Raw genomic sequence first — 24480 nt, 5'->3', positions numbered from 1 at the left:
TTCGGCTCTGGGCGCGCGTCGAGGTCCCGATCACCACGCCCCTCACAGCTGTTTACACAGAGTTGCATTCTGGCTACCAAAATCGGGAAGCGCCCTCTATAGATTCTGAGCATACCAACAGTGGTTGTACACGAGTGCCGAGGAAAAGTCTACGTTGTGGGGACATCGATGGGGTCAGGTCCGGGGGGGTCGTATCAAACTCGTTTCTCTAACGTGACTTTTGCTTCACACCGGCCAGCGGTGTGAGGAGGCCACTTGGGCTTTAAACAAGAGTCGTCGAGTTGTAGTACTGCGGCGGTGTTAGCGGTGCAACTACGGGTAACGCCAGGGCCATCGTCAAGGCAACGAGGTCCCGAGGGAAGCAAACTCACAGTAACCGAGTTGACGGCCCAGTACGCCTGCTCAAACGAAGCTCCAGAGTTGAGAACGTAGTCGGAGCACGAGCCGAAGCCAGTGCTCGCGGCACAGCTCTGGGACCAGACCGAGTCGGCACCTGAACAAATGTTAGCTTTGGCCACGTCGACATCTTGATGTAAACTCACCGGCCCAGTCACCGCAGAGGGTCGTGTCAAAGATGTTGAACTGGTCGTAGAAGAACTGGTACGGGTTGCAGTTGTCCGAGGGGAAGTTGGCAACGGGGGTTCCCCAGCCGTCGGGGTTAGGGCTGCCCGAGGTGATGTCCTGAGGAACGGCAGAGCGGGTAAAGAACCAAACCTTGATGCCAGACTTAGCCCAAGCCAGGGCGTAAACACCGCCACCAGCCGAGTTGAATCCAGCACCGTACGAGTTGGCGCTCTTGCGATCAATGACACCGCATCCCTGGTTCTGAGTGTTGGCAGACGAGCAGTCGTAGGGGTTAAAATTACCCGTGGACATTGTGCCAAGCTGGTTCGACTCGAGGTTGTTGGGCATGGTGCAGCCAACGCCAGTGTGGAGCGAGACCTGGTTGTTGGTGTTGTCGTTGACACCCTCGAGGATGTCAATCTCTCCACCCTCGGGCCAGTTGGGGCCGTTCTGCCACCAAGCAGGCCAGGTGCCACAGCCGGTAGGCATGTGGGCAGCGTCGAGAATGACCATGCCGCCAGTCCAGATGCGGTTGCTGTGGATGCGGACCGAGTTGCGACCACCCTGGACCTGCGGGGTGGTGTCGACCTTCATGATAGCCTGGCCCTGGCCGTTGACGGAGATGAGACCCTGGCTGCGAGCAGTGTTACCGTCAACATAGTTGACAGTGCCGTGGGTGGGGTCAGGGTAGCTCCAGAAGTTCCAGTACTGCTGGTCGAAGAAGTTCTGGCCGGAGATGGTCTCAACGTGCTGCCAGGCCGAGGTACTCTGAGGAGCCGAGCCGGTCGAGACACGGGTGCCCGAGGCAGGGGGAGAAGCGTTGAGGTTGCCGCCAGTGTTGGGGTTCGAGTCGGAAGACGACGAGGACGAGTCACTGCTGCTGTTGTCATCCGAGGACCACGAGGCGGACGAGGTCGCCGAGGGAGCATCGGTGGAAGTCGTGCAAGGGGTCGACGTCTCCCAGTCGTGGTGAGGACGCTTGCGGCGCACGAGGCGCTTGCTGTCCTGTCCACGAACGTGGACAAAGCTACCGGAGCGCTCGTTGTTGGCGCGCGCGAGGTCCGGCCCCGCAGCGGCACGCTTGATGAAGGGGAAGGCTGTGGCGACCTGCGCCAGCGAAGCCACGAGGGGGAGAAGAATGATGGCAGACTTCATGGTGGTGAGTGTGGTAGTAGAATGCGTGAAAGTAACAAGGACTTGTGGTGATGGGGAGGGGAGGTTGGGGGGGAATGGACAGCGACTAGCGCCTTGTTCGACCTGCGAATAGATTTGTCCTGTTTGACGCACAGCGTCTAGGTCTGTTAGGGGGTGGTGATTGGTGCGAGGGGAGGGGGGCGAGCGTGTGTGTGCGAGAGGATGGAGCAAACACGAGACGATGGAGTGTGTGTTGGAAAGACAATGCCAGGTTGTGAGGGAGAAGTGTGTGAGGGGGAGGAGAGGGGAGAGAGGTTGAAGGCCAAGAGATTATGTGTAGGCGGGGGGGCGGGTGGGAGTGATGGCGAGAGAGTGTTGTGTGCCGTACCAAGACAACGGATGAGCGTGCCAGGCCGTACAATCAGGCCGCGTTCAGAGTTTAAACCAAAAGCATGTGCGTGGAGGCCAGTGCGGGGTGGGGGGGAGAGTGGGTGATGGGGGGGCGTGCACGGGGGGTGATGGGTTGAATGATGCACAGGAACCGGATGACGACGAAAGAATAGGTAATGCGGAACGTGCGGGACGCAAAGGTTGTCATGTTGTCGGGATGGGCGGTGGGAAGCGGGAAGCAAGGAAGGTCCATTGTCAGCGACTGGCGCTCGTTGTCTCAAACACATGATCCATGCCATCAATCACGGCGACGGCGGCGAGGGGAGGCTTGATCACCGCTTGCAGCGTGCCTCCCAGCCACCGTCATGAGTGGATGGATGGAATGGTGGTACACTTACGAGAGGAGGAGGGGGGGTGGGGGGGGGGAGAGTAAAAGAGAGTAGAGAGAGAGTAGGAGGATAATAAAGAAGGAAGGAGTAAAACGAGGAAGGAGAATAGTGTGTGTGTGTCGGTGGGTGGGTGGGGTGTGTCTGTCGGTGCGTGCGGCGGCGGGGGGCGTGCATAGAATGTGCAGTGGTGTGTGGACCGACCTGGGCACGGCAGTGGGGTGGCTGCGTACGCTACAATGCCCACTGGCCCGAGGAAAACCAAGCGCGCGAGACAACAGGCGTCAAACCCTGAACTGGGGACAAAACTGGGCTGGCAAGCTGGCCGCGCACTGGCTGCCTGGCCAGAAAACAATAAGCGTGCAGGGCGCGCGCGAAATGACTATTGGCGTGTCACTTTAGGCCCTGAATCAGAGCCAAATTCCACTACGACGCGCAGCAACCAAAGTCACATTGGGAGGAGGCGGAGGCACCGGCAGCTACATGCGCGCGCCGTCGTACGCAGCAGCAGCACCAGCAGACGCAGCAGCAGATCAATGCGTCGCCGAACAGACTGGCTGCCGGACAAGCAAGAAAGAAACCCGCGCAACAGCCAGCCAGCGCCGCCGCTGCTCCCATGACGACGACTAGCCCCCTACGAGCATGTCCTACAGCCACCGGGGGCGGGTATCCATGGGATGGGCCAACATCAGAGACTCAGGGCTGCGGCCAGGGCAGTCATGAGTCGTGGTGCGGCCAACATGACCTTTTGCTCGAGATGGCTGGACGGGTACTCTATGACTGTGTACCTACTGGTTCCAGCTGGCAGGTACGGTACGAGGCAGTGCTGCCGCGGTGTCTGAGGCTGAGGCTACTGCAGCGGTAGCGGGCACGGCCAGGGCTGGGAAGTGCTTGTCTGGCTGTGAAGCATGTTCGTGGCAAGCAGCGAGCAACCAACCAATGCATCCATCATGCCCCACTACGATACCAGCATCTCGGCAAGTGGCCGGCCTCTTGCCAGGATCTAATCCACCGCCTATTCAGACCACTTGACCGGGATCACACCGGGCCACCGCAGCACCGTAGCCACCGCCTATTCAGATAGCATGCGTGATATATTTGGACACAGTTGCTGCGCTGCAAAGGCATTACACGTAGAGGAGGCACCGGCCATGACCATGTCCGAGCAAGGCGATGAAACCGTCTGTGCGGTCTGTGTGTCTGCTACATTGATCGACAACGGAGGCGAGGCGAGGCCCAGCCAGACTGTTCACTTTGGGCACAGTGACGCACCTCCGTGATTCATCGAAGCGTCCTTCTCGGCATCCCCGCACTCCATGTTCCATGCCTACTCGGCATGGGTGGGGGAAAGGCACGGCTAGTGTGGCAAGTTGTGTGTCGGAGGCGAAGCGAGAGCTGCAACTGGAGGAGCAGCAGCTGCAACACATGCTCTACTCGGCATCTATCAGCACTAGCACCTGCATCCCCGCGGAGATGAATCGCATACTCGCGGCTCCCACACACCAGTTGCCATACATAGACATGCCAGATCGCCGTGTGCCTTGTCTCGGGGGGGGGGGGGGGCTGTCTGACCTACCTGCCTGCGAGCCGGCTCCAACTCTGTGGGTCTACAATGTTCCGCGGGCCGCGGGTCCGGCGTGTCAGTCCCACGCAGTCGGATCAGGCAGGGCGGAAGTAGCGAAGGAAGCAGCGTCGCAGTGCCCACCACCACCGAAAGCAGCTGCCACCACCACCACCCCAATCGAGTCGCGCGGCCGCCCACCGACACATTCCAGACCGCCACCTCGACGATAGCGACACCCGACCCGACACCGAGCCCTGCAGACCAACATGGTGCGCGGGGCTGGACTGGCTGGGCAGGCGCGAGGAATGGAGACGACGAGGTGGACGCATGGAGGTGTCGGTCTGATCGATCTGATCGAGGTGGGCGGGGTGGGATCACGTGACGTCGCATGTCTTTCGCGTGCGTCACACGCGAGAAAATACCCCCGCTTAACATTGTTGCTTTGCGGCTACGCGGCTACGTTGCTGTGGAGCACATTTCCGTGTCGTTTACGAGCGCGCTTAGACTGCCAGCTGCCAGCCTGGGCCGTGTCCACTCGTCCCACTGCGATGCTTGGCAGAGTGGCGTCGGCTACGTGCGCTCACTGCTGACTGCAGACGAATACTGGAATTTCCAACACAATCTAATCGCGAGTCGACCGACGTCTGCGAGTGCAAGGGCTACTGCTACATCTCTGTTGTGCATTCACTCCTCTCCACTACTCGCACCACACACACACCATGGCCCTCGACACCCCACTGGCGGCCGACACGCCCATCGCTTCCCTGCCCGAGACGCTCGTTGTTGGCGTGCTGGCTCTGCAGGGCGCCTTCGCGGAGCACATCCACTATCTCGAGAGGTAGGCGGGCGACCAGCACCATCAGTTACTGACCCCAGCGTCCGGGTCAAGGGACACACCGTCAAGGCCATTGCCGTGCGCACGCCCGAGGAGCTGGCCGTGGGTGTCGTGCTCGTTATCTAATGCGATGTAAGCTCACCCGCGCAGACCTGCCACGCCCTCGTCATCCCAGGCGGCGAGTCAACGGCCATCACGCGCGTGGCCGCGCGCACGGCCGGCCTCCTCCCCCTCCTGCAGGCGTTCGTCGCCGACCCCGAGAGGCCAGTGTACGGCACGTGCGCGGGCATGATCCTCATGGCGGACGCGGACGGCGTCGGGGGCGGCAAGCGCAAGGGCGACGGCGCGGCGTGGGGCGGCATGCAGGGGCTGCGCGTTTGGCGCAACTTGTACGGTGGTGAGTGCGGCGTGGGGGGGAGGGGGGGGGGTGAAGACGAGGGGGTAGCGGTGAAGAAGAGTGGAAAGCAGCCCACTGACGACGCCCCCAGGCCAGCTCGAATCCTTCGAGCAGGAAATCTCCATCCCAGCCCTCGCCAACCCCGAACGGCCCTTCAACGCAATCTTCATCCGCGCGCCGGCGGTCCACTCGCTCGTCGCGTCGCCAAACTACACCACCGAGGTGATTGCCTCGCTGCCTGCTGAGCGCGTGCCCGCCCCGCCTCCGGCCGACAGCGCGCTCGGCGCGCCCGACGTCGAGGCGACGCCGTACGTCATGCTCCGCCAGGGCCGCAAGCTCGTCACTTCGTTCCACCCCGAGTTGAGCGGAGACGCACGCGTGCACCAGTACTGGATCGAGTCGTGCGTCCTTGGGCGATAGTGGCGCCATGGACACACTGTCCTCCGCCTCGACGAGGCTGAGGCTCGGCTCGGCTGGGCTCGTGACTCGGCGGCTTGACTTTACTTGCATCTTGGGACATCTGCATAATCCCACCCACCCCACTCGACATGTCTAGATTGATGCATAGAGCGTGCGTAGGTATGATGGAATATGTAAACTTCAGCATTGAACCATCAATGTTCATGAGGTCCACCGCACAAGACAAGAACAAACTACTAAAATTCCAAGAATCTACTCGAGCCACGGAGGCAGCGCGTCAGGAAGAGGGCGGCACGTGCGCGACCTCTCAAGCTCGAGCGCGTACAACAGGCTCTCTCGAGAAGCCGAAGGCCGGCCTTGCTTGTCGCACACTGTGCCGAGCGTGTACCACGCCTCGGGGACGTCCCATCCGCGGTCCTGGGTCAACTGCGACAGCAGCGAATGGGCGAGATCGACATCACCCTGCCCGAGGTACAGGCGTGCCAGCATCACCACGGCTGGAGGGTGGTCCGGGCGGAGCAGCAGCGACTTGGTGAACGCAGCGAGCGCCTGCGACGGCTTGCCGTCCGGGTCGACATGGCCGCATGCCTGGTGGAACATGCCAAGCTGGACCCAAACATTTGGGTTGTCCGGTGCAATCGTCTCGGCCTCCTCAATAGCAACCAATGCCTGTTCGGGCTTTCCAGAACGTCGGAACGAAGCCGCCGACATGAGCCACAGGTCGGAAAGAATACGAGCCTCGGTGGGGGAACGCGGCGTAGCGTTCTTGGCAGGGGGTGGAGGTGGTGGAGCAATGGAGCGTGCGCCACGGAAGTGCGAATGAACAGCAGTCGGGGCGATCGACAAAGCGATCGTCGATGCCGATGGCGTTCGTGCACGGTGCTGGGGCTGGAGTGCCAGGCCTGAGACGTTAGGCATATTCACAAAACAAAAGAGAAGTCATCACTTACTTGGGGTGCTCGCGGCCCGCAAAGTCTCCGATCGACCGTCCGACCGGCCGTTGCCGCTACGCACCACAGAAGGCACATGCAGGTGCTTGTTGAGAAGACTCCTCCTGTGCGCAAGCATGGCGCGGCGTGGTCCGAGCCTCCGGTTGCCATCATCCAGCGAAAGGTCAGAGAAGTCGCTCTGTTTACGAGGAGTATTCGAGTTGGAGGTAGGCGGACCAGTCACCGTGCCTGTACTGCTGGCGGCGCCACTCGCAGTTGACTGGGCTTGTGATGCGGCTGGCGTGGGCGAAGGCGGCGACACGTGCACATCAGTGATCGGCGTGATCACGTAGCTTCCTCCAAGGTCGTACGGCACCATGCTGCTGTCACTTGCGCGGCCCGAGACAGGTCTGTCCGTCACCCTCGTTGAGAAGGTGTCCGATCGCTTGCGAGCGGTGTTGCCAGAACGCTCCGCCTCGGAGCGCTGGGAGAAGAAGCTAAAGAGTTGGGTTTGGCGCTCGAGAGCGACGTCCGGGCCGTACAGCTTCTCGGCGATCACGTTCAGGGTCATGCGGAGCTGAATAACGGCCTCCAGCCTCTGGGCCTTGTCCACTCGTGGAGATGGCGACGAGGTAGCAACCGAGTTCTCCCCAGAAGAGAGGAGTAGAGGTCGTGCGCCGTTCGCTTCCGAATCGCTTTCCACCTCATCTGTGGTATCGTCCGACTCCCAGAGCGCCACACCGGTTTCACCAGCCTTCTCTGCTCCCTTCCAGTTGTTGGCTGCGGTCAGGAGGAGCGTAAGAAGGTGCCAGCCGCGAACATTGTGGGGGTCGAGCTCAAGCGAAGTACGAATGGCCTCAGTAGCTGGGGCAATCTCACGGGCAATGGCATGGCCGTAGGCGAGGTGGAAGAATGCGCTCGCCGCCGAAGGGTCCAGGGTGACAGCGGCGCGGAGGTGGCTCAGCGCCTGGACCTGGAACAGGGGACGCTCCTTGCGAGTAGCCACTAGACGTCAGCAAACTTCGACCGTAACAAAACTCACCGTTGGTCGCCATCGACAAGCGAATAATACCCTTGGCCTCCTCCACCTTGGCAGTGAGCTCTGGCGGGACGTCGTGCATTCTGACAACGTCGCCGGCCAGGCTGATGTAGCGCCAAGCCTCGGATGGCTCGTCCAGATCAAGGAGCAGCAGGCGCGAGCCGACCAACAACGCCGACACAAAGTCCGCGTCCGAATCGAGATCCCCGTGGGCATGTTCCACCTCGTGCTCGGCGTCCGAGTCACGCTCAAGACCATTCTTGGCCACCTCCTCGGCCGCCGCATCGTCGGGGTTGAGCGCAAGCTCCAGCGCCGACTCGGGGTACCGAGCCTGTCGAGCCTTGATCACGAGGTTGACGTAAAGCTCAAACGTCCTACGCGCATCTGCGGCGTCGCCGGCAGCGACCTGAAGTCGAGTGAGGTGACGCAGGACAGCCTGCGACTGGAACGTGACCGTCGTCGCCCACCACAGCGAGTTGATGACCTCGCGCGTGAGCGGAGGCGAGATGGTCGCGAACGCGGCAGCCTGGTTGGCAAAGTTGACGACGGGGTGGTTGGTCTCGCCGGCGCGTGGGAACGAGGTCGAATCGGACAACGATTTCTGGCTCGTTCCCAGAGCCTCGGCGACCTCGGCACGCCAGGTCGCACGCGGCTGCCGTGATGGCGCGCCACCGTTCAGCAAGTAGCGCTCGACCGGGGGTGTCCCATTGACAGGATACGACGACTGCAGCGCCGAGAGGTACAGCGAGAGCATACGTTGGCGCTGGCTGATACGGAATGATGGTGCCCAGTTGGTGGCCAGGGCGTTGTACGTGCGCAGGATGCGGAGTGTCGAAACCGAGTCGGTGCCTCGTCCAGTGATGACAGTCGCGCGAGCGAGCGCCGTCGAGACGTGGCGCAAGACTTCGCGCTGGCTCTCAAACGGCGCAGGTGACGATCGCGACGTGTTTGGTGGGGAAAGGTAGGAAGGGTACGACAATGGCGAGGCGGACAGCTTGTCGATGAGCGCCGCGGCTTCGAGGTAGGCTGACAGCGCGCTCGCCGAGTCTGGCCGAGAGCCGAGCTCGTACGCCATTCCCTGGAGCGTCCTTGCGCGAATTCGCTCAGTGACAGCCGCGTCGCCTGGGACGACACCAACAAGCGGATCCGACGACCAGTTGAAGCTCTCGTACGCGGCGAGCGCGAGATCGAACTCGCCCAGCGCATGGTGCTGGTACGCGATCGCCAGAGCTGACGAGACCGCCTCATCGCGGCTCAGTGTCGCGGACGGGAGGGCGCGCAGGCTCTCGCGCACCTCGTCGCCCTTTGACGAGTCGAGGGCGCGCCCCCACGAGGCGCCAACTGCCCACGCACCACCGCTGGTCCCGTCCTCGCCATCGTGGGCAGCCCCACGGCGCGACCCGGTTAGTGCGGGAGCCGCTGTAGCCGCCGCCGAAGCATGAGATGTTATTGGGGGTGGGGCTGCCTCAAAGGACGATCGGCCTGGAGCGTGCGAGGGGTGCGGCACATGAATGTACGACGAGGCTGATCCAGATGCGACCGTCTCGAGCCCGTCGCCCGACGAGGCCGAGGAAGCGAGATGTGCGGGGGAGGGAACGGCGACGTGGTGAGCCGGCGACAGTTCCAGGAGGGACACGTTCCTAATGGCGTTGACGACATTTGGGTCTTTGGGAAGGAAGGAGTGGTGGGGGCGATTGTCAGCCTCGCCCTCGCGATCCCCGGGTACGGGCGTGCCATGCAAACTACTCACTTCCGCCCGTGTGTTTTGCCCACTTGCGAATGAGCTCGGCCCAGGATAGCGGGTTGCCGTTTGGTTCGGTGCCCGGGTTGGCGTCTGCCCAGGCTCCTCTCACGAGTGCGGCGCCAAGGCTCGCGCGGTAGTGAGCAGCCTTTGGGCTGTGCTGCGCAGACATTGCGAGCGATGCAGCAGCGGGAGGGGAGTGATGGGAAGTTGGTGGGGGTGTGTCCAGAGTTGTGGGGCTGAGCAAGTGTGTGAGTGTCGATGGGCACGAGTTAAATGGCGACGGGTTGGGACTGAGATGTGGTGCTTGGTTTGGTGTGGTGTCTCACGCTGCGCGCGTTGGCCGTGTCGCTGCTGTCCTTCCTGCTTGCGTCGCCGAGACCAGACAGAGTGACGACGCTACCGCAGAGGCGGAAATCGGTCACCGAGTTGGTTACGTAACACAGGGGTACTTCATTAGCCACGTGGGTCACTGTGATCTTATTAACGCCTCCCCCCTTGCTGCTGTGATCTGCCGATCCGACTTTTGTGTCGGGCGAGATTGATTCGAGTCGGTAAAGGCTCGAGCGAAGCGGAGAGACGCAGAGACGCAGACACGCGCAGACGACTCTGATAAAGACATAAGTAGGGGCACGAGCTTGCTGTCACAAAGTCCACAACCATCACAATGACTAGGTGAGTCTAGGCTTCCAACTCCTCGAACCCCAGCCCGCTCACACACCCCGCAGCCAGCCAGTACCAGTGCCCACGAGGAATAACCACCTCGCCAGCCCCAACAGCGACCTGGCTCCATTGGCCAAGTCACCTCCCAACCAGACGTCCACCATCGAGTACGCGTCCTCGGCACCCTTCCCTCCCTCGTCATCCAAGCATGCGCAGGACGGCACAGAAGACGAGAGCGTCCCAGACCACCTGTATGCCAAGCTGCCCAAGCAGTACCTCGAGAAGGGCCCCAACGGCCAGGATGTCCCCGACTACCTGCGCATGATCTTGACCTGTGAGCGGCTTCGTCTTCGAGGGGCAAGCTCTAACTCCCACAGCCAAAGTCTACTCGGCCCCGCTCAACCTCCAGGAGACTCCCTTGACGTACGCGGCCAACCTCTCCAAGCGGTTGGGTTGCGAGATCTGGCTCAAGCGCGAGGACCTGCAGCCCGTCTTCTCGTTCAAGATCCGCGGCGCGCACAACATGATGGCCAGCTTGACCGAGGAGGAGAAGAAGAAGGGTGTCATCACCTGCAGTGCCGGCAACCACGCGCAGGGCGTCGCCCTGTCGGGCAAGGCGCTCGGCATCTCGTCGACCGTCGTCATGCCATTGGCCACGCCGAGCATCAAGGTGAACAATGTCCGCAGGTTGGGCGGCAACGCCGTGCTCCACGGCCACGACTTTGACGCCGCCAAGGCCGAGTGTCTCCGCCGCGCCAAGGAGGAGGGCCTGACCTTTATCCCGCCCTACGACGACCCTTACGTCGTCGCCGGCCAGGGCACTATTGGCATGGAGATCTGCAGGCAGGTCGCCGACCCCAACAGCCTCGACGGCGTGTTCGCCGCCATTGGCGGCGGCGGCCTGTTGGCCGGTATTGCCGCGTACTTGAAGCGCGTGACCGGCCCCGAGACCAAGGTGTTTGGTGTCGAGACGGTCGACGGTGACGCCATGGACCGCTCCCTCAAGGCTGGCAAGCGTGTTCTTCTCGACGAGGTGGGACCGTTTGCCGACGGCACGGCCGTTCGTCTCGTTGGCGAGGAGCCCTTCCGCGTCTGCAAGGAGCTCATTGACGGCGTCGTCATTGTCGACAACGACGAGATCTGCGCTGGTATCAAGGACGTCTTCGAGGGTGGGTTCGTCGTAGTGGGATTGGACTGACCCGCCAGAGACCCGCTCCGTTCCCGAGCCATCAGGCGCGCTCGCGCTCGCCGGCCTCAAGGCCCACATCATGCGCAACGGCCTGCAGGGCAGCGGCAAGAAGTTTATCGCCATCGTGTCGGGCGGCAACATGAACTTTGGCCGTCTGCGCTTCGTCGCCGAGCGCGCCGAGATCGGTGAGCGCCGCGAGGTGCTCATGTCGTTCCAGGTGCCCGAGCGCCCTGGATCGTTTGTCAAGCTGCACAACTACCTCAACCCGCGTGCCGTCACCGAGTTCTCGTACCGTTTCTCGCCCGGTCTGCGCGGCCACATCATCTGCTCGTTCTACCTCAAGGCGAGCTCGTCGTCCGCGTCTGGCCCCTCCCCCGCCGAGCGCCAGAAGGAGGTCGACACCATCATCTCCGACCTCGGCGGCATGGGCATCGAGGGGCGCGACCTTACCGACAACGAGTTTGCCAAGTCGCACGTCAGGCATCTTGTCGGCGGCCGCGCCAACGTCGAGCACGAGAGAGTCTTCCGCTTTGGTGAGTCGTGGCGTTCGCTTACTCTGGAGAACAAGCACCACTGACACCCACTAGCCTTCCCCGAGCGCCCTGGAGCTCTCGCCCGCTTCCTCGCCAGCCTCAAGCCAGACTGGAATATCTCCCTTTTCCACTACCGTAACCACGGCGCCGACGTCGGCAAGGTCCTCGTCGGCCTCCAGGTGCCGCCTGGCTCGGAGGGCGCGCTGTCCGAGTTCCTCGAGCAGCTCGGCTACCCCTGGGTCGAGGAGACGGACAACATTGCCTACCAGTACTTCATGTGCCCCGGCGCCGCGGCGAGCGGTGCTGCCACCCCTACTGCTTAGAGCCGTGGAGAGTGATAAAAACGGATTGCCGTCGTCAGGCGCGCCTTCCGAGGTAGATCTATATTGTAGGCAGCGGTGATGCCCAGTTTTGCATGCACAGAAGTCAATTCGCAGTATCGTACATTGCGGTGCAGCGTGTAACCTAACCTATGGATGGATCACGAGCCCAAAGCATATCCTATAATCTATACCACTAAGTCTTGCTCTCGTCCTTGATGCTACCCCGCGGGCAGCAGCCACGCCATGGCTGCCGACAAGTCGATCCCCGCAACGCCTGTTGTGACTAGCCAGGCTCTTCCAAAGCTACATCACCAACCTTCAGCCCTTAGCTCATCACTCCCCCACACTTTAGCATTCTCGCTTACTCCGTCCCCCCAAGTTTCATCAGCGCCTTTAAGGCCTTGGCGACGCCAAAGCTTGCACTTGCAATACCCTGGCGCAGCTGCTTGTCAAAGCCGCCGGCACGAGCCGCTGATTGTTGTGCCTCGCTCAAACGATCCGTGTTGCTAACCAAGTCGGCGAGCAAGGGGTCACCTTGAGGACGCAAATGGTTGGGCAACGCCGAGCTCGAGACGCCAACGATCGACGACGAGATGGCAATGACCTCGGATAAGTGCTCGTTGAGCGCAGGGCCCTGGCCACCCGTTCTGATCGCCGCGAGCAGGTTCTGGATCGCGTTGACCAAGGCTGATGATTGTGTGTTGAGGTAAGGCTGGTTGTGTGAGCGCGACGCGACGTAGAAGGAGCAAGATTCAACTTACCTTGAGATCATCCCATTCCCGGCTGTCGGCGCTGGAGCCGTTCTGTTCGTATCGTCCGTACGCCTGGTCAAATGTTGTGGTGTGGGCTCCGGCAGATGGGAAACCACCCAAGCTGCTACCAGCAGACGCCAGCGACAGGCCGCGCATATGTCCCTCATAGTCGCTTGCCTTGCTGCTGCTGATGCTGCCTTGCAACGCACTGGTGTGCGTCTTGGGCGAAGTCGAGATTGTGTTGATGGCTGGCACCGGCACTGGCGGGCCATTGCGCTGTGTGGGAGGCGGCGCTGTGAAGGGATCGTTGCGCGGCTCCACCAAGCGCCTGGTGGGAGCACTGCTGTACTCGCTGGCACTTGCCACGCTAGCCGTCGAGCCCTTGCGCTCCAAGTCGAACGAATCGGAGCGCTGCGCAGTCGACGTGACCGATTGGAACGAGTTGATTCGGAACGAAGGAAGCGAATTGTCGTACGAGCTGGGTGGCGGAGCTGCAGCCAGGTTGGCACGAGGAGGAGACATGGTCGCACCCGACGTCGGGTAGTTGCCGGCGCCGCGGTACGGGCCAGAGTTTTGACGATCATCTCGACCAGAGGTGACGTGAGCGTCGCGCAACTCCTCTTCCGAGCCAGCGGGACGCTTGACCAAGGGCTGGGTGTCGTCGTCTTCGCTCTCTCCGTTCTCGGGGGTGGGGTTGCTGTACACCGAGTTGCTCCGCTTGACCATATCGCCTATGCTCATGCTGCCGCGAGTGGCGAGAATCTCGCGCATGGAGCCGGTGCGACGGATCTTGAGCAGCTTGATAATCTCTACCACGTTGGCACTCAGGTGACCCGCAGCGGCGTCAATGAGCGAGACAGGTGACAAGCCAGACGCCATGGCGTGGTTGCGAGCAGCCGACATGAGGCCGGACAGACGAGACGTGCTCTCGTACTTGAGCGACTCGAGGCGGCTGACGTCGACATCCAGGTTGGGGTGCTCTTCAAACTTCTTGACGTCCTCGCCAACTTGGGTGACGGCCTCGACCACGGCCTTCATGGCAGGAAGGACGCCTGATGGGTGCGACGAGCGGGCAGCGGTGAGCATTCCGTCGATTGCGTTTTGGAAGGCAGAGACATGGGCGTCGGCAATGTTGCCGTCTGGCGATGCTGGCAAGTGGTCGTTTGTGAGGGGCTGCGAGACAAACATGGTGGAGGTCGCCTTGAGGTTGCGCATTTCGATGCGGATAGCGTTGAACTGCTTTTTGTAGTCTGCCAATCTGACCTCGAGCTTCTCCCTGGTTTCCTGCTCACGCTCGCGCTCGTTGACGAGTTTGTCGTACCGGTCCGACTGCTCCTGGAGCTCCTGGACGAGCGAACGCATCTCTGCCTGCAGCTCAGCAACCAGGGCACTGTCTGCACCACCAGCACCGCCGCCTGGCGATGTCCGGACGTCGGTCGTCGTGCGGTGAGCGTGCTCCTCCTCGAGACGGCGCAGCTCGTCCTCCAGACCTTCGCAACGTTCGCGCCACTGGCTGATCTCTTCTTGAGCTTGACGTGTGGTCTGGTCTCCCTGGGAGCGGACGGCATTGGCGCTGTCGCGGGCGACATCGAGTTCGTTCTGGATCGAGCGGAGGGATGACGCGTGCGTGGTGGCGCGCTCCTTGTGACCGCGCACCTCGTCTTCCAGATCCCTGCGGCGCTCGCGCTCGTCTCCGAGCTCGCGGTTGACCTCGTCGCGCTCCGTCTCGGCGATCTGTAGCCGCCTCTCGAGCCCGGCAATGCGCAGTTCGTAGTCGGCGCGGAGCTTTTGCTCGTGATCGTCCCAGCCGTTTGGCGACGTGATGCCGGCACCCTTGGCCCGCGTTGCAGATGTCATGTTGGACGTGAACGACATGCGGTCGAGGTATTGCGACTGCGACTCGTCGGTCGTTGGCGACATGAGACGCTCGCGGGGCGGTGATGTCGCTGAAGAGTCGACCTGGCCGCTCTCGAAAGACTCGTCGGAACGCTCACGTAGCCCGCTGGGACCGACGCCGTTCACATTGCGACCACCCGTCATGTCGACCTCCTGGCTGTCGCGGGCATATGGGACCTGAATCTCCTCCTCGTGCAGGCGGCTCTTGTTGGGAACCACAACGTCGTTGGTCGCAGAAGTCAGGTTGGCGAGTTGATCGCGGGACCCGTTTGTGACAAGCGGGCCGCCGCCGCCCCCGCTGACGCTGCTACCCATTGACGATCCTGCTCGGTGGTGCCCCGGTCGTTGGGTGTCGTTGGAGACATTCCTCAGGCTACCGCCAGACGGGTTAGTGCGGTGTCCTTGCTGAAGGGGCACAGGCCCAGGCGCTGGGGGTTCGTCGTATGGGGCCTTCTCGTGTGTAACAGACTGGTTGTCGTCCTCAAACTCGGGATAGCGACGACGCAGCTCGAAGAAGACATCTGAGGCCAGATCCTTGAACCTGTTTTTGGGCAGCGTCGCAAGCTTTTGTCTTGCCTGGTTTCGCTTGGGGTGAAAGTCGTCGCGAACGGGAAGGAACGGAAGAACCACTGTGAAGGGGATCAGCACGCGTAGCTGTTGTCTCGTCGCGACGTACTCTGCCCATCTGGGTGGCCATTCTCCACGCTCAAACGACGCATGAGCTCGTCGTAGACGTCGGTGCTGAGCTCGAGGAACTGTAAGCGCGTCAGGCGCGTCAGTTTCTCGCGAGCGCTTGCGCGGGCTGTTGGTGATTCTGGACAAGGTCAGCCTCTCTACCTCGGACGCGTAGCCTCCTCGACCGCGACTTACCCTTCTCTGCCCAAGCTGCGAGGAAGTCTTTCAACGCGCGCCAGTGGACCCAGGCCGTCTCCTTGGTGTCCTTCTTGCGCAGCGAACCAGGGGCACCCGCTGGTCCTGTCCGTTGTTGCAGCAGCACCTGGTTGGGGCCAGGACCCATCGGCGTACCAGGCTGGTTGCCCATGGCATGCAAGTTTGGCGACGAGCCCGAGGACGGCAGGCGCATGTATGCTGGGCGAGGGGTGCCGCTTGCACCCCCTTGTCCAGGCAGCGGGACGGCATTGTTACCCGGCGAGGCCATGTAGCCAGGAAAGTTGTGGGCGGCAGCGCCGGCCTGGGGTACCGCCGCGCCGAAGCGGGTGGCCATGGCCGTCAAAGTGTTGATGCGGAGGAGGTGGTGGGATTAGGGGGGTGATGGACAAGAGGGGGATGGTAACGGCGGCGACGACCAAGGGACCTGCCGGGGATTGAGCTGTTGACTGCGTCTGCTCTTGCTTGGTGCGAGTTGGCGACCAAGTTGTTGAAATGTCCGTGGATAGATTAACGAGCGTGTGCGTGTGCGTGTGGATAAAAGCAGGCGTCAACGAGGCGTCGAGGGAAGGCGGCGGGTGGGTGGTTGCTCGGGTCGTGTGGTGGTGGTTGCTGCGGTGGTGGTGGTGGTTGATGGCCGTGATGTGATCCCAAGAGTGTGGACCGCAAGGTACGATTAGGTTGAACGCGTCGTCAACGGCGACGGGCGGGCGATTGGGCGGCGGTTGTCGGTCGACGGGGGCGTTGTTGTGAACCGAGGCCGCGCGTGGGGACCTGCAGTAGAGGGAAGGGCGATGTAGATAGAGTTGGGCAACGGCGAGAGAGCGACACGGACGAAGGCAAGGTATGGGCACGAGCAAGGGGGAACAGCAGTGAGAGTACGCACGCCGCCCAGTGTCCGTGTGGTCACTTGCTGCCTTTGTTGTGTTGACTGATCTCACGCTGCACACAACACTGGCTGGCTGGGCCATTTGGCACTAGCGGGACTATTTTTTTGCTTATACCGTGCCTTACTTCCGGTCCTAAAGGGTTTGTTGGGTCCCTAAGGTTGGCCCAAAAAACCAACAACCATGACCGCAACAACAGTGGACGCGAGGCTGAGACATGGACTGGCAGACCGACTCAGACTCACGCCGTGTCAGAGGGGTCAATGCGACGACGCACGACGCACCAGCGTTAATGTCCGAGCCGGCGCTCACAACTTTCCCCTCGGCGCCACCACTAAGGCTCACTCACTCTCGCAATGACCTTTGCCACGACGCAAGGCACACCAAAAACACCCAGACCCCAGCGACATGAAACGGCGCGTCCCCTAGCCTCGAGCTCCTCTGATGGGTCTCGACGCCCATCTTGGGTGCAGTCAACATCGCGTCAGTGTGCATCGACTGGCCCCACAACCCCTGGTGTACGAAGCGCGTGTGTGCAGACTGTTCTGGACTGTTACGACGCAGCGCGGCACCGGCTTGGCTCGCACTCCGCGTCCGTGTCCTCGTCCGTCAGATGCGACACGGTGCAACGCGCATAAAGTGTACATTTGTGGCACGGCTCCATGCCACAGCTTGCCGTAGCTACATCTCTCGGGCACCGTCGTCTAGATGCCCGTGCCAGGTCCTTTGTGTTGGAATGGTTCCCACCGAAGGAAACTCGGCGCTGTCCCGTTCCCATCAGATGTCTGTCTCCTCAGCCGTAGATCTCGGCGTCGAGCCCAGAACCACCGCTCCACCCGTCAGCAGACCCGAAGAGCCCCTTCCAGGTCGAAGGCTCGGTGATTTGCGTCTCTGAAGCTGTCAGCGACGTCAGAGCCATTGCACATACCAATCCCAAGCACGCCAAGAGCGACAGCAGCAAGCGCGTGCGCGTCGCCACGGTTGTCGCCTTCGACAACCCACGCAGAGACGGCGCCGGAGGGCACGTCAGCGACAGCAGCCAAGATACGGCGCGTCAGCCCCGCACCGGGAAGGAAGGGCGGATACGTCGTCGTCTCCTTTGCGGGTGCGCGGGTGTTCGTCTCGAGCGTGAGACGGAGGGCTGGGAGCTGCGCCAGGCGACCGAGCACAGGGTGCGGTGCCGGCGTTGGCGGGACGACGGCTTGGTGTGGTGTCCTGAGCTGTTAGCGGGTACGCGAGCAAGGTTCTGGGAACCCACAAGAGCTGCGCGTCGTCCTGGTTGGCTGCGTCGAGCGACGTGAGGACGAGTGTGACGTCCACGCCGTAGTTGTGCGCGAGGGCCGAAATGAGCTCGACGTGCGCGTCCTTCTTGGTCTGATGGGTTAGTTCAACCGTACTTTGGCACCCACCTTGAGTGTTGGGGCGCGCTGGAGGAGCACGAAGATGGGCTGGCCCGCAGCGCCGTACACTGTAGCCTGTCAGCTGCCTGCGCCTCCTGATGACGACCCGCCAGCTCACACTCAAGACCGCCAGTCACGAGCCCGTCCTCGCCGCGGCCGGCGAACGGCGCAGTCGTGTTACCTGTACCGAGGAAGGCGACGCGCTTGAGCCCGAGCGACGACACGATGAGGTCGGCCGCGAGCTGGGGGACGTTGCCGAGGGACACGGAGGGCTGGAGGTCAGTGGTGCGGCGCGCATTGCAGAACCCACGATGATGAGCGTCGCGCCCTTGAGCGAGCTAATGTCGAAGCCCGTGACGGGGTAGAGGGGTCCTGTTGCTGCTGGCATGATGGTGGTGTTTGTGGGTGAGCTACGAGTCGGGTCGAGGAAAGGTCGACCTGGTCGAGATTGTTATTGCGCCGCGGTGACAATGACGCAGCGATCATTGACTTTTGGCTCGACGAGCAAGCGTGCCACGTGGTTGTGGCACACGCGCATGGCAATCGCACCACGGCGTCTGCCATCCATGGCGCCGATTTAGCTGCATTGTGTAACACTGGGCTGGGTTTGGAATGTCGTAAACAAAACATATGCATGGGAGAGAGCCTGAGGGGGCCCTCAGGCCCTCGGCAAGCTACGAAGAAATGGCAATCTCGGCGAGATTCAAAAAACAAGGGAAGCAGTTGAGGCTAACCCATATCAATCCCACTAGCTAGATACGGGTCGTACTTGAAGAGGCTAGCTAATAGGGTCGTAGTACCAACAACAGAGGGCCATGGCGACAAACGTACACATGAGGACGAAGCCCTCGAGGTAGTTTGTGCGGCCGTCTGCGATGGCAAAGTTGACGAGGACGACAGCGATGACGAGACAGATGGTCTCGAACGTGTCGAAGAGCAGGCTCATGGGCTGGCCGATGGCCCAGCCGACCAGCACGAGGATGGGGAGCAAACAGAGCGATACCTGGACACTGGAGCCGACGGCGATCGACAGCGAGAGGTTGAGGCGGTCCTTGAGCGAGACGGTGACGGCGGTGATGTGTTCCACCGAGTTACCGACGACTGGAATCAAGATGAGACCGACAAACTCGCGCGACACGTTGGTGCGCTCCGTCAGGCCGTCGATCGAGTGCACGAGACACTCGGCAGTGAGACCAGCGAGGCCGGTACACGTTGCGAGGGCGGCGACGGCGAACCACATCTTTGCGCGGGGCTTGGCGTGCGGGACGACAAGGCGGGGGTTGGGCGGTGCCATGGCGACGGCACGCTCCTCGTCGCCGTGCGACGAGACGGACGCCGAGCGCTCGCTCTCAGCCCGGCGATCGCGGTATCGCAGGTCCTGGCCTGGCGGGAGGAGGTTGCTGCTTGCTGCCGAGTTGGCGCGGTTACGGCCGGCGGCGGCTGAGTGAGGCGAGAGCGTGCTTCCTGCGAGCTCGTCGGCGTCGGTGGACGGGGTGCGCGCGCGGGGCGACGACAGCGTCATGCTGACGCGCACTTCCTCCTTGCTCTCGTTGTTGCTGCGCACCGTGTGGAGCGACGGCACCCAGTGGGGCTTGGGGAAGACGTGGGCGGTGGACGGGGGCGGGAGCGAGTCGGGCGCCTCGCGCGCCACCTTGAACAGGTAGGCGTGGGTCCAGAGCTGGAACGTGAGGTACATGCCGTACACGGCCAGCAGGATGAAGCTTAGGCCGCGCGACATGGCGAGGATCTTGGCCTGTTCGCGGGGATCCATGGTGCCGAGGCCGCGGAGCGTGGGCGAGGACGAGGTCGGCGCGGGCGTGCCGGCCACCTCGGAGACGGTGGATGGCCATGCGAGGTGGTATGCCTCGGGGAGCAGCACGGCCGCGATCGAGATACCCAGGAGCGAGATGTGCGTCTGGGCGCCGACGACGGCGTACAGCTGCTCGTGGAAGCGCAGGCCGCCTGCAAAGTACGACATGCCGAGGACGAGCAGGATGTTGGACAGGATCGAGCCGGCCATGGAGGCTTGGACGATGTCAAGGTCGCCCTTGACGAGGGCGAGGATGGCGATGAGGAGCTCGACGGCATTACCGAAGGTTGCGTTGAGCAGGCCTCCCCAGGCATCGCCTGCGCGGATGGCGAGTTCCTCGGTGCTGCGGGAATGTTAGCAGTGTTGCAGAAGGCTAAGAGGCAGTGGCGACGCGACGACCCTTCGCGCCACACGCCACTGCCCCGCCACACTCACGCGAAACCCAGACCACCGGCAAGGGGAATGATCGCGAGCAGGCTACACACGAACACGGCGACCGGGTTCTGGTGCGTAAAGTACAGTGCCCATGCGATCGGGAGGATGGCCGGGAGGGCGACCATCACGGGGACGGAGCGGATCATGTTCTGTGGTGAGTCAGCAAAGCCCACATCCTTCTTGGCCGACACGCCACACCGTGCCACTCACCTTGAAGCTGCGCCAGTACGTCGGCTCGGCCCAGTCGTCGCCATAGGCATGGTTGACATGCTTTGGGGGCGCGGAGTCTGCGGGGGAGGGTAGTTTATTCTGCAGGTCGTCCACCGTGGGCCCAGTTATGATGGCCGCCGGCGGCGAGATCGCAGGCGCAGCGGCGCGCTCACGCGCGCCATCGTGTGGTGGTTGATCATTTGAGTTGGAGCCATCTATACAGCTTCGTATATCGGGCTCGGGCTCGGCGTCGGTGATGAGGACAGTATTGGCCATGCGGGTCGTGTGATGGGTGATTGAGAGATTGGGGGGCTGAGGGGTTGTTAATGAGCAGCGGGAGGGGGAGGGGGGGTGGGAGCGTCCGTCCACACGACACGACGGTACCGGCCTAATGCGATGGCCTGCACGACAACGGCACGGCACGAGAGCAGCGCGCACCAGTGAGTCAACACCCCCCGATAGTGCTAGAAGCACGGCCTTGACTGCCGGTGGCAACACGCACACTCACACCGATACGCTGCACAGCATCAACGTGCGTGGACGCGTCACCCGGCCAACCTGGCAGGCAGCGGCACAGGACGAGCATGACGGTGCCAAGCACTCGCTTGTGGTGCCGGATCAAGGGCTTGGCCGAGGTAGCGGAGGCTTGGCATTGCCACGCGCCACGGGGGAAAAGGAAGGTGGGCAGTTATTCGGCCCTACCTTTAAGGCAAGGTCTGGCCTTCGTCCTCTGTTTTGGTGTCTCGGCGTGCTGCTCCGCTGCTCCACGTTGCGCAGACATGCTCACGTGAGCTGTGTATTGGTGCTTCGGTGGCGCTAGTACCATGAGGTGTTGTGTTTGCCCCACTTGTTGCTCCACTGGCGGCGAAACACCAAACCTCGGAGCGACATCTCCCTCGGTCATCCGTCATGACTCCATACCCCTCCCTATAACTCCAAACCCCGGCGATTCATTCATCTGTGGGGCACGCGGGGAATTACTATTATTCTGTGCTTTGGTATTGCTTCGACGTCACTTCGCGTCATAGCCAAAGTGTTGGTGTCGGTGTCAGCACACTAGACCGAGTCAGTTGCCCACCGCTGCGCAGTGCCCCCGACGCCCTGTATTCCCTCGAGCCTGCTGCCAATACGACATCTGCTTTCCTTTGCTACTTTCTAATCCCTCTACGTCACCTGCGTCACTGGCCGGCCTTACTCCATCCCACCCATGGTCACCTGCCACACAGTAGCCCCAACACCCTGCATTCCTTCCTTCCTTCCTGCTGTTGCTACAACCACTACCGTTCTTCCTTTACTGCCTTTCTGAACCCCTCTACGTCACCCGCGTCACTGATCGTCCCTAAACTACCCAGCGTCATCACCGCAAACACATCCACTGATCGTCCTCCCGAATGTGGCGCCGCCACATCCTTACGCCACTTTCTCGATGCGCGCCTCGACACCCTTGAGATCGTCCGACGAGCCGTTGGCGCTGGCATGGCGGTCATCGCAGATCATGTGGATGAGCTGCTCAACGTTCTGCGCATCCTCGACACTCGAGTGCGAGTGGAAGAGCTTGTCCATCTCCTCGAGCGTCAGGCCCTTGGTCTCGGGCACGCAGAAGAAGACCCAGACCTGGGCGAGCGTCGCGACCGACGCAAAGAACAGGAATGTGCCGTAGCCGATGCTGTCCATCATGACCGGAGTGATGACACCGATGATGAACGTCCCGAACCAGTTGGTGCACGTTGTCAGAGCGACACCCTTGGCGCGACGGGCGGACGAGTGGACCTCGGCGGGGAGAGCCCAAGGGATCGGGCCCCAACCGCAGCCGTAGACGAGAATGTAGATGTAGATAAACGCGACACCAGCGTGGGCAGCCATCTTGTTGCCTGGCCAGTCGTGGGAGAAGCGGGCGACGAGGGCGCCGACAATGTACTGGGAAATCGCCATGCAGATGCCCGAGAGGAGCAGGGGCGGCTTGCGGCCAACCTTGTCGAGATAGAAGATGGGAAGCGAGATGGCGAGGAGCTGGGTGAGGTTGATGGCTCCGGAAAGGTGAAGCTGCATCTCGTAGTCCATGCCGAGCATGCCGAAAAGGAGGGGAGTGTAGAGGAGGATCCTGGGTGGCGTCAGCATTTTTCTCTAATTTTGGAGATTTTTGGAGACTCCTTGTAGCATTCTCTTGGGACTCTGCTGCGAATGTCTTGGCCAAAACTCACGCAGTGATCCCCATAAACTGCTGGCAAAGCTGCAGCATGATACCGATGTAGGTGCGCTGGATAACGCCGGGCTTGAACATGTCGATCCAGGCGGCGAGCTCGAGGCGGAACGGCGAGTTTTCGAGCTTTGGGTGCGCGTTGACCAGCACCTCGCGGTTCCGGATGGACTGTGCACGGATCTGGATCCACTCGGCCTGCACGCGTGCGTCGGACGTGGGCAGACCGCGCAGACGCGAGAGCGTGTCGAGGGACTCGAGGTCGCGCCCCGCCTGGCAGAGCCATCGTGGCGAGTACGGCAGCTTGACCAGGCACGCCAAAAGAAGCACACACGGAAGCATTTGAAGCGCGAAAGGCGCCCTGAAAGACCAGTCGTTTTTGATGTGGCGCGAACCGTAGGTGATCTGGGGGCGTTAGTTGACCTTCACGAGCTACCTTCACGAGCTGCGGTTGCCTTCACGAGCTCCACAACGCGCCTGGTTCCACTTACGTAGTACATAACGACTTGTCCTGTACTGATACAGGCCACCTCGAGCACCAGGAGCGCGCCGCGGATGTTGGGGGGTGCCAATTCGGAGATGTAGGTCGGCGCCGTGGACGAGAGCATGCCGACGCCGATTCCGCCCACGAAACGGCCGACAACCAGCATCGAAAAGGCGTATGACGCGGTCTGGAGGATACTGCCGATGATGAACCAGATGGAGCCGATGAGAATAGACGTCTTGCGCGAGAAACGGTCGGCGACATAGCCCGCGGCGAGGGCGCCGAAGAAGGCGCCGAGCTCGAGCAGGCCGACCATGATGCCGCGGTTCAGGTTGCCGTGGCGGTCCTGGTCCGGGTCCGACTGCGGGAACTGGTTCTTGAACTGCGGCATCGTGAGGGTGAGCTGGAGGATGCCGAGGTCCATGCCGAAGAGGAGGGCGCCGAGGCAGGCGGCGACCGAGGAGATGAAGACGACGGGGGAGGCGAAGAGGTCCTTGACGCCTGGGCGAGAGTCAGCACTGCTCGCTGCGCTCGCAGTGCGCCATGCACCGTCTGTACTCCTGTACCAACTCACCGTTACCTCCGATAGCATTAGCCAACCTAGCCGGGTCGTTGGCCAGCTCGACCGCCTCGGGGTTGAGCTCGACGCCGAGGTCCTCAAACGTCGGGATGTGTGCCCTGTCGGGCGGGTGCGTCGCCTTGGAAGTGAGGTTGAGCATGTTTCGTCTGTGTGTGGTGTCGAGGCTCCGCACTGTCCGTGGTGGGGGGAGAGAGGACCCCCGCACTGGGCCTATATACCTCGGCGCCGGCGTGTCGACCCCCGCACGCACGCCGGAAGTGCTACGCCGCTGGCCCCTCCGTCACCGACTGGACTTTTCCAGGACCCCGTTGTATTGCCGACCGCCAGTTGCCGGAAATGCTAGTTGCTAGTGCAAAGGCACCCCTCGTGGGCAGGTGACCTGCGGCCGCCGCCGGCAGTGGCGGGGCCACTGGGTGACCGAGGGAGGGGGGTAGAGGGGCGGTGCCTGGTGGACTCCTCGGACTTCGCGCCGTCTGTGTGCCAGCTGCTAAACTCCACTGGTGAACGTCGTCGTCGCTGCCCTGCGTTGCAAAGGGGGGCATGCACGCTGGGTGAATTGAGCGTAGCAGTCGCCCGGGGTATCGCACAGCAAGCAGGCAGGATACCCGACTACCCTGGGGGGCACGCCCTGATGCTATCGGGCCCGGGCCGCCGCCCCCGATACCGGCCCGGCGTGCTGACATCGGCTCGGCAGTGCTATTATCTGGCTCTCACCGGATCATGGCGCACCATACCATGCGCGGGCAGTTTGCGGGTGTCGGCGCCACACCGGTCGGGGACTGTGCGAGTGGTGGTATCACGGTCGTGTCGAGTGCTTGCTCGCTGCCATCGGCG

At 62.1% G+C, this 24480-nt stretch overlaps 7 protein-coding genes across 7 annotated transcripts; 2 read left to right on the top strand and 5 right to left on the bottom strand.

Moving 5' to 3' along the window:
• Positions 1–48: 48 nt before the first annotated feature.
• Positions 49–1990, bottom strand: SPBC21B10.07_1 (putative glycosidase). Its single transcript, XM_062774730.1, has 3 exons — positions 543–1990; positions 372–493; positions 49–289 (listed from the first exon to the last, which is right to left on the bottom strand). Exons 1-3 carry the CDS (start codon positions 1717–1719, stop codon positions 263–265), a joined length of 1326 nt encoding a protein of 441 aa, XP_062630714.1. The 5' UTR covers positions 1720–1990; the 3' UTR covers positions 49–262.
• Positions 1991–4556: 2566 nt separating this feature from the next.
• On the top strand, positions 4557–7646 carry pdxT (Pyridoxal 5'-phosphate synthase subunit PdxT). The gene is made up of 5 exons (XM_062774729.1): positions 4557–4876; positions 4915–4975; positions 5024–5270; positions 5362–6592; positions 6641–7646. The coding sequence occupies exons 1-4, from the start codon at positions 4758–4760 to the stop codon at positions 5688–5690; spliced, it is 756 nt and encodes a 251-aa protein (XP_062630713.1). The 5' UTR covers positions 4557–4757; the 3' UTR covers positions 5691–6592; positions 6641–7646.
• Positions 7647–10066: 2420 nt separating this feature from the next.
• ILV1 (Threonine dehydratase, mitochondrial) lies at positions 10067–12107 on the top strand (the record flags this gene model as incomplete). Its single annotated transcript, XM_062774728.1, has 5 exons — positions 10067–10074; positions 10128–10396; positions 10440–11231; positions 11269–11784; positions 11839–12107. The coding sequence occupies 5 exons, from the start codon at positions 10067–10069 to the stop codon at positions 12105–12107; spliced, it is 1854 nt and encodes a 617-aa protein (XP_062630712.1).
• Positions 12108–12468: 361 nt separating this feature from the next.
• SPA2 lies at positions 12469–15980 on the bottom strand (the record flags this gene model as incomplete). The annotated part of the gene is made up of 4 exons (XM_062774727.1): positions 12469–12819; positions 12869–15384; positions 15432–15569; positions 15626–15980. The coding sequence occupies 4 exons, from the start codon at positions 15978–15980 to the stop codon at positions 12469–12471; spliced, it is 3360 nt and encodes a 1119-aa protein (XP_062630711.1).
• A 1174-nt stretch (positions 15981–17154) lies between these two features.
• On the bottom strand, positions 17155–18357 carry psmg2 (Proteasome assembly chaperone 2). Its single transcript, XM_062774726.1, has 6 exons — positions 18241–18357; positions 18049–18202; positions 17940–17998; positions 17789–17904; positions 17459–17745; positions 17155–17421 (listed from the first exon to the last, which is right to left on the bottom strand). Exons 1-6 carry the CDS (start codon positions 18316–18318, stop codon positions 17324–17326), a joined length of 792 nt encoding a protein of 263 aa, XP_062630710.1. The 5' UTR covers positions 18319–18357; the 3' UTR covers positions 17155–17323.
• Positions 18358–18708: 351 nt separating this feature from the next.
• vcx1_1 (Vacuolar calcium ion transporter) lies at positions 18709–20321 on the bottom strand (the record flags this gene model as incomplete). The annotated part of the gene is made up of 2 exons (XM_062774725.1): positions 18709–20083; positions 20176–20321. The coding sequence occupies 2 exons, from the start codon at positions 20319–20321 to the stop codon at positions 18709–18711; spliced, it is 1521 nt and encodes a 506-aa protein (XP_062630709.1).
• Positions 20322–21795: 1474 nt separating this feature from the next.
• On the bottom strand, positions 21796–23785 carry STL1_5 (Sugar transporter STL1; the record flags this gene model as incomplete). Its single annotated transcript, XM_062774724.1, has 4 exons — positions 21796–22486; positions 22587–22987; positions 23074–23567; positions 23641–23785. The coding sequence occupies 4 exons, from the start codon at positions 23783–23785 to the stop codon at positions 21796–21798; spliced, it is 1731 nt and encodes a 576-aa protein (XP_062630708.1).
• Positions 23786–24480: the final 695 nt, after the last annotated feature.

This window comes from Vanrija pseudolonga, chromosome 6 (genome assembly GCF_020906515.1).
Source record: "Vanrija pseudolonga chromosome 6, complete sequence".
Lineage (NCBI taxonomy): Eukaryota > Fungi > Basidiomycota > Tremellomycetes > Trichosporonales > Trichosporonaceae > Vanrija > Vanrija pseudolonga.
Note: the sequence above shows the minus strand (reverse complement) of the source record. Positions and strands in the feature narration are given on the sequence as shown.